We start from the raw sequence: 12,481 nt of genomic DNA, 5'->3' as shown, positions 1-12,481 counted from the left end.
TGAGATGTATACTGTGTTGGTTTGATACACTTACATGTGGCAATATGATTACTGCTGTCATGTTCTGGTGAAGGACCAATTGTGTCCTATTCTTTGTGACCTCATGGACTGTAGCCCCCCAGGCTCCTCTGTCCATGGAATTCTCCAGGAAAGAGTACTGGAGTGGGTTACCATTTCCTTCTCCAGGGGATCTTCCTGACCCAGGGGTTGAACCTGGGTCTCCTGCATTGCAAGCAGACTTTTTACTGTCTGAACCACCAGGGAAGCCCTGTTACAGTCATGTTAGCTAATGCATTTATCACTTCATATCGTTTCTTTTTTTGTTCAGAACAATTAAGATCTATTATCTTAGCAACTTGAAAGTTTATCATATACTGTTGTTGACTTTAATTACTCTGCTGTGCCTTAGATCTCCAGAATTTATTTATCTGCTAGTTACAAGTTTCAAACCCTCTCCTTCTTGAAGAAAACTATAGAATATGGAGTATAGCTTATTGTAAGTTTAAATTCTGACACCCTCAAGCCGTATTCTCAAAATCTCATTTCATTATTCAGTTCACTCCTCCCAACAGAGTTTAATTCATCAACTGTATAAAACCAGTTTTCTAGGCATGGAGAGAGTAAACACACAGAAAGGGCAGGAGTACTAAACCCAAGGGAATCACATTTCAGTGGAGAAGACAACTTGCATAAGTCTGGCCCAGCTCATACAAAAACTTAGTGTTAGTTTGAAGTAGATGCTCCCTCCAGGTTTATGAAAAATGCTTGCTGAACATATGGCACAGTCATGAGAATGAGAAAAATGTGTTTCTTCCTTCAATGGATGCAGCCTTATGCTGGGATGACCTTGCCCTCACTAAGATGCCCCTTGCAAGACATACTCTTTCCTTGTATGCATGGTGTCCTAGACACATCCACTCGTTTCTATAACACAGATTGTGACCATTTCTGGAATAGTGGGAAGAATGCATAGCAGACTCTGGGTTAATTGATTGATAGAGGAGTTTGGTTAAGAAGGATGAGTAGAAATTTGCTAGTAAACAGAATTTGGGCAGAGAAATATGCTCAGGAGAAGATTCTAAGAATGTGAGGTTGAGCTAAGCATGAAACTTCATGAATACTTGAATTGCCAGCTCTGAGAATAGAATGTTGGAAATGACAGAAAATGGCTTGAATGGATAAGTCAGACTCAAAATGAAGAGGACCTTGAATTTTAACTTGAATAAGAAAGCTGAGTGCTGAAAAACTGATGCTTTTGAACTGTGGTGTTGGAGAAGATACTTGAGAGTCCCTTGGACTGCAAGGAGATCAAACCAGTCAATCCTCAAGGAAATTAGTCCTGAATATTCATTGGAAGGACTGATTCTGAAGCTCCAATACTTTGGCCACCTGATGTGAAGAGCTGACTCGTTAGAAAAGACCCTGATGCTGGGAAAGATTGAAGGCAGGAAGAGAAGTGGACAACAGAAGGTGAGATGGTTGGATGGCAGCACCAACTCGATGGACATGAATTTGAGCAAGCTCCAGGAGTTGATGGTGGACAGGGAAGTGAAGTCTGGCGTGCTGCAGTCCATGGGGTCGCAAAGAGTCGGGACATGACTGAGCAACTGAACTGAACTCAATTTATTTTTATTATTGAAAGCAGGAGTCCAATAAAAGGTATTGAGCGTAGGCATGATCTGATTTTATTTTACTTTGGAAAGCATATCTGGAGCCAAAACAGAAAGTAGACTAAGAGTTAAAGGCAAACTAAGAGAACAAGAGACTGGCTAGGAGACTTGCAATCTATTACACTACTCCAAACACATCCATCCTCTACAGCCTTCTGCTTTTCCTTACTATTAATAGCAGTCAAACAGAAGAATGTGAGAAGCAGTGGTGAAAGAAGAGGCAATGATGTTTAATCTGGGGAAAAGAAGGGGATGAGAGCACTGTATATTAAGATCAATCTTACTGGCAGTTTCAGTGATGTTCACACCTGCAGAGAAAGCAAATTTTCATTTACTTGCAGAGCAAATTGGTGGGAAAAAATTGTGAATAGAAACTTCTGAAAAATATGGTGATAAAGGCAAAGAGAGATTGTTAAGCTCATTGCCACAGTAGCTTCTGGAGTCTAGGCTCAGCCTAATGTTTATTTGAGAGATGTTTTCCTACAATATATCATGTGTTTTTATTAAACAATTAATTCATATTTATGCCATTTAAATATATGTTGCCTTCTCAAAATGTCTGTGGAATAATCTCTCAGGCATGTAATTAATGTTGTGTTAAAATTATGTTTTAAAAGTTGAACTTTTTAGTGCAAGCATTTAATCTTTTTTATATGCCTTCTTCTCACCTTCACTGAATCTCTTAGCTCAGTCATTCTATGAAAAATAGTACTTTAAAAAAATGACAAGTATTCTTACTGGTCAGTTTCATGTTTGTTGGGGTCCTTTAATGGACCAGAACCTGGTGGTACAGAGTCGACGATAAAAAAGTAAAAGAAACAAAGAAAGAGGCTGATAGTCTCTGGTTTACGCAGAAGACCAATAAAACTCTAGGACAAAGAGTTTGCACTGTTTATGTAGGCTCAGGGCACCCTCTCCTGGAGGTCTTGAAACTCCTGGGCAAGTTAGTAAGCACGGAGGGCCTCTTTGCTCCAGAGAATTAGCCTGAAGGGGGTAGGGGGAAGAGATGAAGAAAGACACGGGGACCGGAGCTCTGATGGAACAAGGGTGTTTTATTCAGCATAGTGTTGGTATATATACTATCTTACAAGGTAGCCTTTTCAGCAAAGATAAGGATCAAAAATCTTACAAATTACCAAGGAAGCATAAGGCTCAAAGAGAGAGGGTTGTAAATAATCACTTTCCATATCAGAAAGGAAGAGGGTCATAAATAGTTACTTTTCACCATATGGAAAAGCTAACAAAGGAAATGCATGCATTCCTCAGTCCCTGGGAGCAGCATGCCAGCTCCTCTTAATCCTTGAATATTCAAGGATTAATAAGGAAAAAAGGAATCATGACAGATCAGCACACAGGAAGCCTCCTGTTAAATGCTTCCTAACACATGTTATAATTATTACAAAGTCAAATAAATAGTCACAGTCAATGATGGATGATCTCTCTCTAGTGTATGGAATTTAACATTTTAAAATTTTAGCTTAAGTCTCACTTTCCTGTTGAGTTATCAAAATAATATAGTATTGTACAGCCAATGCAAATACACAAAATAGAAAACCTAGTAAGATCTGGGTCCAGTATGAGAGCATGAGTAGAATTTAAGACCTATGAAACAACATAGGGATTTGATTTTCTGTCTAGAAATGTATTTTTTCTTTTCTTTTTTGATTTTTTTTAAGGTTGAGGTTATTTGTATCTGGAGGGTATCCATGACTTGGCCAAGGTTACCCAGATAATTAGTGGCAGAGCTGGAATTAAAACTTTCCTGCCAATGTAGTGTTGTGTTCTTTCCTTCTGGGTCATTAACAGCTGGTCTTCTTGTAAAATTGCATGAACTGCATTGTTTGAGAACTGCATTTAACTAGATACACAGGAAGAACAAAATATTTTTTGTGAGGGTTTCTTACAATTGACAATGGGTGTTGGCATCTTTCTGGAAAATGCAAATTCAAGTAAATATGCAGACTGAAAAATATGTAATTAAGAGTAGAAAGGAAATTTAATAGGTGACTATTAAGATAGCTTACATTGACAAGTGCCTATTGTGTGTTAGATAATTTCATTTCCCTTGTCACTGCCTCTAGACTTGGAATGTAAAGGGCTTCTCTACTTTAAACACTTCTCTATTGCATTTGTATTATTTGCTGGTCTGATTTTATTTCTAGAAAAGTGGAGGGAAATAATTAAATGATACTATAAATGATTTTTATGAATAATTTGCTGTAACAGGCATCATTTTCAATTACATTGTTTATTTTTAATAAAAAAGAACTTTGAAAGTGAACAAGTAAGATGAAATAATTTTTTTGAGAAATGATATATTGTCTAAGACATAGAGTTAAGTGAAATTGAATGGAGTCATAGTTATTGATATTTCAAGTGGCTAATAAATGGCTAGGAAAATGTTTATCATTTATATTTTAGAAAAAATATTCTGTATTCTGGGAAATAGCAGTTTACTCCTTTTGTATTAAATCTCGTGAGTTGGTGTTCATTTTCAGGAGTAGACAAGCTATATAGATCTGGTTTCATTCAGGTACACATTGAAAAAAAACATACAATCATTATAACTCTATAATCACCAAGTCTAATTTCTTATGAAGACTATGTTGACACAAATCATCAATAAACAGTCTATAATAGGAATAGAAAAAAATTTTGCTTGAGTCTAACTGAGGACTATAGCCTGGGACACAGATTCAAGAGGCACTTGAATGGTGTTCCCCTAGACTATAAAATATCTTGATAAAGGTGAAAGAGGAGAGTGAAAAAGTTGGCTTAAAGCTCAACATTCAGAAAACTAAGATCATGGCATCTGGTCCCATCACTTCATGGGAAATAGATGGGGAAACAGTGGAAACAGTGGCAGACTTTATTTTGGGGGCCTCCAAAATCACTGCTGATGGTGATTGCAGCCATGAAATTGAAAGACACTTACTCCTTGGAAGGAAGGTTATGGCCAACCTAGATAGCATATTTAAAAGCAGAGACATTACTTTGCCAACAAAAGTACGTCTAGTCAAGGCTGTGGTTTTTCCAGTGGTCATGTATGGATGTGAGAGCTGGATGGTGAAGAAAGCTGAGCACCGAGGAATTGATGCTTTTGAACTGTGGTGTTGGAGAAGACTCTTGAGAGTCCCTTGGACTGCAAGGAGATCCAACCAGTCCATCCTAAAAGAGATCAATCCTGGGTGTTCTTTGGAAGGACTGATGTTGAAGCTGAAACTCCAATACTTTGGCCACCTCATGCGAAGGGTTGACTCATTGGAAAAGACCCTAATGCTGGGTAGGATTGGGGGCGGGAGGAGAAGGGGATGACAGAGGATGAGATGGTTGGATGGCATAACCAACTTGATGGACATGGGTTTGGGTAGACTCCGGGAGTTGGTGATGGACAGAGAGGCCTGGCGTGCTGCAGTTCATGGGGTCGCAAAGAGTCGGACACGACTGAGCAACTGAACTGAAATGAATATAGGCAAAAATCAAAAAGGTACATAAGTTGTTTGTCAAGAATTAGTATTGAATCTGGCAAGAAGTAAGGATCTTGTTAAGCAAGGATTGGTTTGCGGCCCCAAGTGTTTGGACACTTATAAACTCTATAAGAGAAGACCTTTAAGCCATAAGGTTGCAGCTGTTTTGAGAATGGCTAGTGGTATTCTTGAGTTTGAAAAGGTTCAGAAAATTCAAGTTCTCAGTGATGCAGGACTGTCTGAAACTATATCCACAATAGCCACCCACCTGCATTTTGAATGCCTGAACCACAATTACTCCATTTTGATTTTTATTCTTTCTTTAATTATTAAAGCAGATATAAAATTCATGTTTCACAAGCCGTAAGGCAGGCTATCCTAGTTAGCATAAAGCTTGAGCCAAATCATATATAAGCCCGAATGATTTCCCCATAACTCAACACGTGAAAATTTCTTCTGTTAACTACATTTTAGGTAAAATAGCTGATTTTTAGATAAAAATAAACATGAGAAAAAAGTTAAAAGGAAAATATTAATATTTTGTTTTCTTTGGTGAACTGATGTGTTTGCACTCCAGTTACTGAAAAAAAATTCTTTGACTGTACCCTGTGGCTTGTGAGACCTCAAAATTTTATATCATTAGTATTGATAACTCAGCTATGTAGTAACACACATACAAAAAAAATTCAGATTGTTAGCTTGGATTTATATTTGAAAAGTACATGTCTGCTTAGTAAAAATTACTAGATCTTCCACATTTACTAAGATCTTCAGGTTATTTACATGCAAATGAAATTTGGCAAGCCTGCCTTCACTCCATTTAAATGGATCTCTTAAATGCTTGCTAAGTACCAGGCAAAGGGTTAGAGATTATTCTAAAGATGTGTTTGAGCAAACAACATATACATAAATGATATGCAAGTATATTGATCACATAATAAAAATATACCAAAAAGTATAATATCTTAGATAACAAGTGAAATGACAAAAATTGTTGTTACCTCATGTAATCCTCACCACATTCTTTACTATCATTCTCATTTGCTTGAATTGTTTAATTGTTTTAAGCTAACAGTCTTCCAAGAATATGTATAACTGTAAGGATCAACTGCTGTCAATGCTGCCTTGGGACCTTCCTAATCCATCTCTGTGTTCTGGCTGCGTGCAAAATTTCTCTCATACTATGGCAGGGCTGTATTTAATCCTTACTTTCTCCACCCGTTTAGGGTGTATGTTGCTTAGTAATACACCATGCATGTTTTTAAAGATTTATCCTAATTTTTTAATGAGCTTTTAAAATTTAATATTATCGTGTGGTTGTGTTATAGATTGGAGAATTAATATATATTTTGGAAGGAAGAGGCATTTTCCCTTTGCCTTCCAGATTCATTCCAATGGATTCTTCAACTCCGCTTGAGTATAGCAGTTCTCCAGGAGAAGGTAGAGCATTCATGCATTTTATATCATTTCTAATGTTGAAGGATGGTATTGTTCCTCATAGAGTCACCCGAGCACTCTCACAGCACATTTTTCAATATATAATTACAGTTTCAAAGCTCCTTTTTAACTTGAATATGTCAGCATCCATGGAATAGAGCACCATTTTAACACTTAAGAAAATGTCAACGGTGCTTCTTTTAAAATCTTTATTTTAGTCTTCAGATAAATATTGAACTTTGGCATTCAAAATATTTACTCAAAAAAGTTTTCCATTTTCCAAGTATTTTGGAAATAGCTACAGTGCCAAATTCTATATATATAATTTGTTTGTTGTTGTTTTAGTTGCTAAGTCGTTTCTGACTCTAGAGACCTCATGGATTATAGTGGTAAAGAATCTACCTGCCAATGCAGGAGATGCAAAGGATGAGGGTTCGATCCCTGGGTCAGGAAGATTCCCTGGAGTAGGACATGGCAACTCACTCCAGTATTCTTGCATGGGAAATCCCATGGACAGAGGATCCTGGCGGGCTGCAGTCTATGGGATCGCAAAGAGTTAGAGCCCTCCAGGGATCAAACCTGTGTCTCCTGCATTGGCAGGTGGGTTCTTTACCACTGAGCCACCTGGGAAGCCCTATATGATATTAATGATATAACCTGTACTTTCACGCAGTGTTCTAGTTTAAAGTGTAAAGTTGTTATTGAAAGAAAATTGCAGTTCTTGCCAGTCCTTGAGAGATGTCTTTCTTTACATTTTTTTTTCTGCTCCTCTTACTTCTAATCACTGATAGAAGAACAATGGCCAATGACTAGAACTCTTTGGAGAGAAAATTATCTTTAATTCCTGAAAACTTACTCTTAAATTACTGAATTCAAACTACTAGAAATGTGTTGCTGTTGTTGTTTAGTCACTCAGTCATATCCGACTCTTTGTGACCCCATGGACTGCAGCACGCCAGGCTTCCCTGTCCTTCACCATCTCCTGGAGCTTGCTCAAACTCATGTCCATTGAGTCAGTGATGCCATCCAACCGTCTCATCCTCTGTCATCCCCTTCTCCTCTTGCCTTCAACCTTTCCCAGCATCAGGGTCTTTTCTAATGTGTCAGCTCTTCACATCAAGTGGCCAAAGTACTGGAGCTTCAGCATCAGTCCTTCCAATGAATATTCAGGACTGATTTCCTTTAGTGTTGACTTGTTTGATCTCCTTGCAGTCCAGAAATGTGTTACTTGTTTATTTTTACTCTGGTAAATAAAGGCCACAACTACAGTGTTATATTTCAGACCTCCCAAGTCCACCCTGGATAACAATATCAAGGGCATACATGATCATTGCAGTCATGATTGTTTTTGCTTCCCCTAGTGCTTGCTAAGGATGATCCAGTTCTGTATTTGAAATGTAAGTGCCACCAAATCTTGGATGTGGACCTTAAACTGCCACTGACTAATGAAGCCAAGGAAAAGGCCTTGACTTTTGCAGCACAGCAACAGATGTCGAAGATAGAGTATGAGAGAAGGTTGCTTACAGGCACTCTGGAGAGCAGTAGCATCCGAGTGGCCATTGCCCTCCTGGGACTGACCAAGATCGAGGTAGGAATGGAAGAAAGAGGATGTGCTGAAATTAGTCTATCTTTAAAAATGTACAGAGATGTTACACTCAATCATAACAGTGTTTTTACATATAAAAATGATGAAAGCTGATTTTCCCCACAAAGACAGCTCTGTAGCTTTCTTCTTTTTTACCTCATTAAGTAATAAATCTGAAATAAACTGTTGTACAAGGTAATTTTAGGCATTACACTGTGGTGGTTATTTCACAGTAATTCTCAGTTATGGCTATACATTAGGGGGCCCTGGAGAATTAATGCCAGTGCCCAGACCCCATTCTAGAACATTTAATTGTTCTAGAGAAGGGGGTAAGTGGGAACATGTTCTAAAAGTTGCCTAGGTCGTTCTGTTGTTCATCCAGAGAGGATCAACTCTGGGGTCAGACTCCAGACTCTAGCACTGTCCAGCTGTATGACTGTGAGCTGCTAACTTAAAATTCCCAGTTTTGATTCTGGGAAACAAAATTCTAGCTTTGATTTTTTTTATATTTGTCATAAGAAATAATGGTCATTAATAAAAACAGATAATTATGTAAAATGCTTAGCATAGATGCTGCTTTCTAGATGTATGGCTTTGTTGTTGTTGTTACTATTACTGTAGATTCTTGACCTCTATCTTATAATTAAAATAAGGTACAGTCAAATCTCCACAGAGCCACAGAAGCAAGTCTTCTGAAATGTAAACCTTTGCACTTTGCTCCTTTTCTCCCCTGGCTTTTCCAACTCTTGTCAGAATGAAAACCACCATCCTTACAGTAGTTTTCATGATCCTCCTGGTCATCCTGGTCAGTCCCAGCATCTCCACTGAACCATCCTCTTCCCTGACCTCACCGTCTGCACTGGAGCCCATTCACTCCCATCCCTCCCCGTGCACAGGCCTCCCTGCTGTTCTTCATGTACCCAAGGAAGGCCTGCTCCCTGTGGCCTGTGCACGTCTGTCCTTTGTAGCTTTTCCCTGGACCTGAGACACTATGTCCCTCTTCTGGTCTGCTGGAATGCTACCCTGAGGTTCTGCTTTACCCACTTGCATTTTTAATAGAATCCCTTACTTCCACCAGCCACTCTCCAAACCCTAAACTCCCTTCACTTTTCTCTTAGCAAAAACTGTCTAAATGCAGAAAATAACTAGAGAAGGGTTGAATGTGCAAGTTTAAGAAAATCAGCTACATCAAATCAGAACATATAGACGCATCTTTCTCTGCCATTATACAGGTAGTCATAGTTTTCTTTTCAAGCGTAATTATCACTGTACTCTTGAAATATGATAATGCTAATGCTTTTTGCAGTAGAACGATAAACAAGATTGATTTTAAAAGTACCCTCTCCGTACCCTCTCCTTATGTAGTATTTGACAGATTTTTTCCCAAATGCTTTTATGTGCACTTTTCAAATTATTTCATCGAATCCATGGAGAAATGGAGAGAAGATAGGATTATACGTGTAATACAAAAAACGGGAAATGACTGAGGCATTAAAAGATCTAAATTGCCCTCACTGACAGGACAGAGATTACAGCCTAGATCAGGACAGAGACAAATTTTAAAGCTAGGAAATAAATAAAGCTGAACACTCAGAGACATATAGTACATAGTAAACCTCTTACTTTTACAGACCTGTAAACCAAGACTTCAAAATAGTAAGATAGCCCAAGGTGACATCACTGATTTGTGACAAATCAGAAATGGGCCCAGGTTTTTACCTCCCAGTCCATGGCTTGTTTTTTGCCCTGTATAGCCTCCAGATCATATGTTCATTTCTTAGTTTACTGCCATGAAAATGTATAATGGAATAAATGAAAGTCTAGAATTCTGTTATAACATAAAATAACTATATAACAAATAAAATCTAAAATTATCCTTGAAATAAATCTGTTTAGAACTAAATCTAATTGAATAAAGGTAATTACTTTTCTGCCAAAGAAAATGACATGTCTAATTTTTTTTATTATACAGCCCTGTGCAATTTGAATTGTAGAAATATTTATAAGGTAATAGCATTATGATGTATCTACTTTATATACTGCAGGAGACAGGATCTTTTGTCAGGAACTTGAATATTTGGCACTTTACACGTAGAACTCATATTGGATTCATATTCTCCTGGCCATTAATAAACCAACTCTAATGATATACTCAGTGGTACTAGAAAGATTCAGAGCTTGCAAGGGAGTTACCTAATGTTTTCTATTACCTTCCTCAATTTTACATTTTAAAACTCATACTTTGTACTCTGGGATAAAAGGCAAAGAAATTAATTGAAATTTAGCATTTTTAAAAAGGACATCTAAAAGATCCCCTTGGTGAGGATTCGGTAGGGTAAAGAAAAGGTTTTTGTATTTGTCAAATGTAAGTGCACTTCAAATCTTCAAATCACAAAGTTAAGTACCTGTCGATACTATAAAGAGAAACAAAGGCAAATACTAGGTAAAGCAAGGATAGACTTTATTCAGTAACTGTTGCATCAGGGAGAAGGACCCAGCATAAACTGAACTCAGGAGAGAGAGTGTGCTAGGGCCTGAGAAGTGTCAGGGATATACAGAAGTTTACAAGAAGCAGGAGGGAGTTGGTCACAGTGATCTGGACTTGTTAATTGATGCTTATAAAGAGAAACAAACTTCTGGAATCTTTATGTCCAGAGATAGGTAGTGATTCAAGTTAGAACTAAGTACCCACCTGGCTGGGTGCATTTTTGTATTTCAAAGAGAGGGTTCTGAGGTCCTGGAAAAGACAGTTCTGGGTGGTAGATTTACATCTCAAAAGAAGGGATTTATAATTGCCAGATTTTTAAAGTAATTGTCTGGGGGGTTTGGGGGGTTCAGGAGCTTATGTGCCTATATCAGATTTTGGCTGGAACAAACAGTAAATTATCCTGGCAGCATGGCAGCACTGAACTTTCCCAGATAGGCACTTTAAGGGGGACTGGAGTCATCCTTGGGATGTGACTTGAGCTGTTAGAAACGTTGTTAGCAATTGTTCTAGTCTCTTTGTGTGTGTGTATGAGGGAGAGGGGTGGACAAAATAATTTGTGCTCAGAATCTGCATTTTCTATAGGCAGAAGTTGAGGCCTAATTGAGAAGAGGGCTTGGAGGAGCCTAACTAGAGTCGGATCAAGAAGAGAGTCTGTATCTGTACATATTATATTGAATGACTTGCAGATATAGAAGGCAGATGGTACACTTTGGGGTAAAGAACTAGTTACTGGTATGAATAGAAAATGTGTTCATAAGGACTAGAAAAATGAACCAAATCAAACCGATAAAAATATAAATGAATTAATTTACCTTTCTGCATATACATGATTTTAATTGTCAAAATAAAGTAGGTAGAAAATGTGGCTTTGTGAGAAAAAAGTATTTGTGAACTTTATAGATAACAAACCCAGTGAATGAGATAACTGCCAATTTTTGTTGAGTAATTGTAGCATGATCACAATCATGATGATGGCAAGGACAACAATGGCAATGATAACGACAGGCAATATTTATTGACTACTTAAAATATGTTCCAAGGACCTGGCATTTGTTTATACTTTAAATATATCAGGGATAGGCAATATATAATATTATTGCCCCTGTTTTGCAAATAAAGACTTTATGGCTTTGATTAATAACCTGGCCAAGCTTACTTAGAATCAGGTTATAAACGCAGGCAGTCTGGCTTCAAGAAGAGTTGGTCTAACCATTAGACTGTACTACGTGTTTAGCAGTAGAGGGACCAGATAAAAATAAATATTGCTTGGTTCATACTCGGGGAGCTGAGTTTTTTTTTGTTGTCCCATTTCAGTAAGGACAGTATTGAAGGAAATTGTATCTAGAAGAGCATATTCATGGGGGCATGTTCTAACCCACATTGTATAAGTAATGTTTGAATGGACTAAAGATATCAAACCCATTTGAAAGGAATACTGGGAGGTGTGTGGAGGGGTAGGACCTACTTTTATATATGCATTTATTTTTTTTCTCCAAATTGTCATTAGCAAAAGAGAGGGGACTAACTGTACTGCTAATAAGAACTAGAGCTGACAGGCAGATGTTAAGTAACGCAAGGTTCAACTCACGGAGGGAAGTACTTTCTCTAGTGGAATGTTCACCAATGGAATGATCTCTTCCTGTGACAATGAAATCCTCAACACTGGAAAGATTAGAGCAGGGGACATTGAGTATCTCTCAATAAAGGGTGACTCTCTTGAGTCTATGAAACATGTTACTGTTGTCTCCTACCAATTAAACAATAGTATGTCTAAAGAAATGAACAAATTCAATCTCTTGAGGGATTTTTTTTTCCCCATATTTGGAGTCTAACA

The 12,481-nt window shown here is 37.8% G+C and overlaps 1 protein-coding gene across 1 annotated transcript in view; it reads left to right on the top strand.

The window, feature by feature from the left end:
* CFAP47 (cilia and flagella associated protein 47) overlaps nt 1-12,481 on the top strand; it is a 493,129-nt gene that overhangs the window by 276,868 nt on the left and 203,780 nt on the right. Inside the window, exons 43-44 of the mRNA XM_081563532.1 lie at nt 6,466-6,577; nt 7,936-8,162. Coding sequence (XP_081419658.1) covers nt 6,466-6,577; nt 7,936-8,162 — 339 coding nt within the window. The remainder of the gene's footprint in view (nt 1-6,465; nt 6,578-7,935; nt 8,163-12,481) is intronic.

The sequence above is a fragment of the Giraffa tippelskirchi genome, chromosome X (assembly GCF_054371585.1).
Source record: "Giraffa tippelskirchi isolate mGirTip1 chromosome X, T2T-mGirTip1v1.2.pri, whole genome shotgun sequence".
NCBI lineage: Eukaryota > Metazoa > Chordata > Mammalia > Artiodactyla > Giraffidae > Giraffa > Giraffa tippelskirchi.
This window is presented reverse-complemented; position numbering and strand designations above follow the sequence as displayed.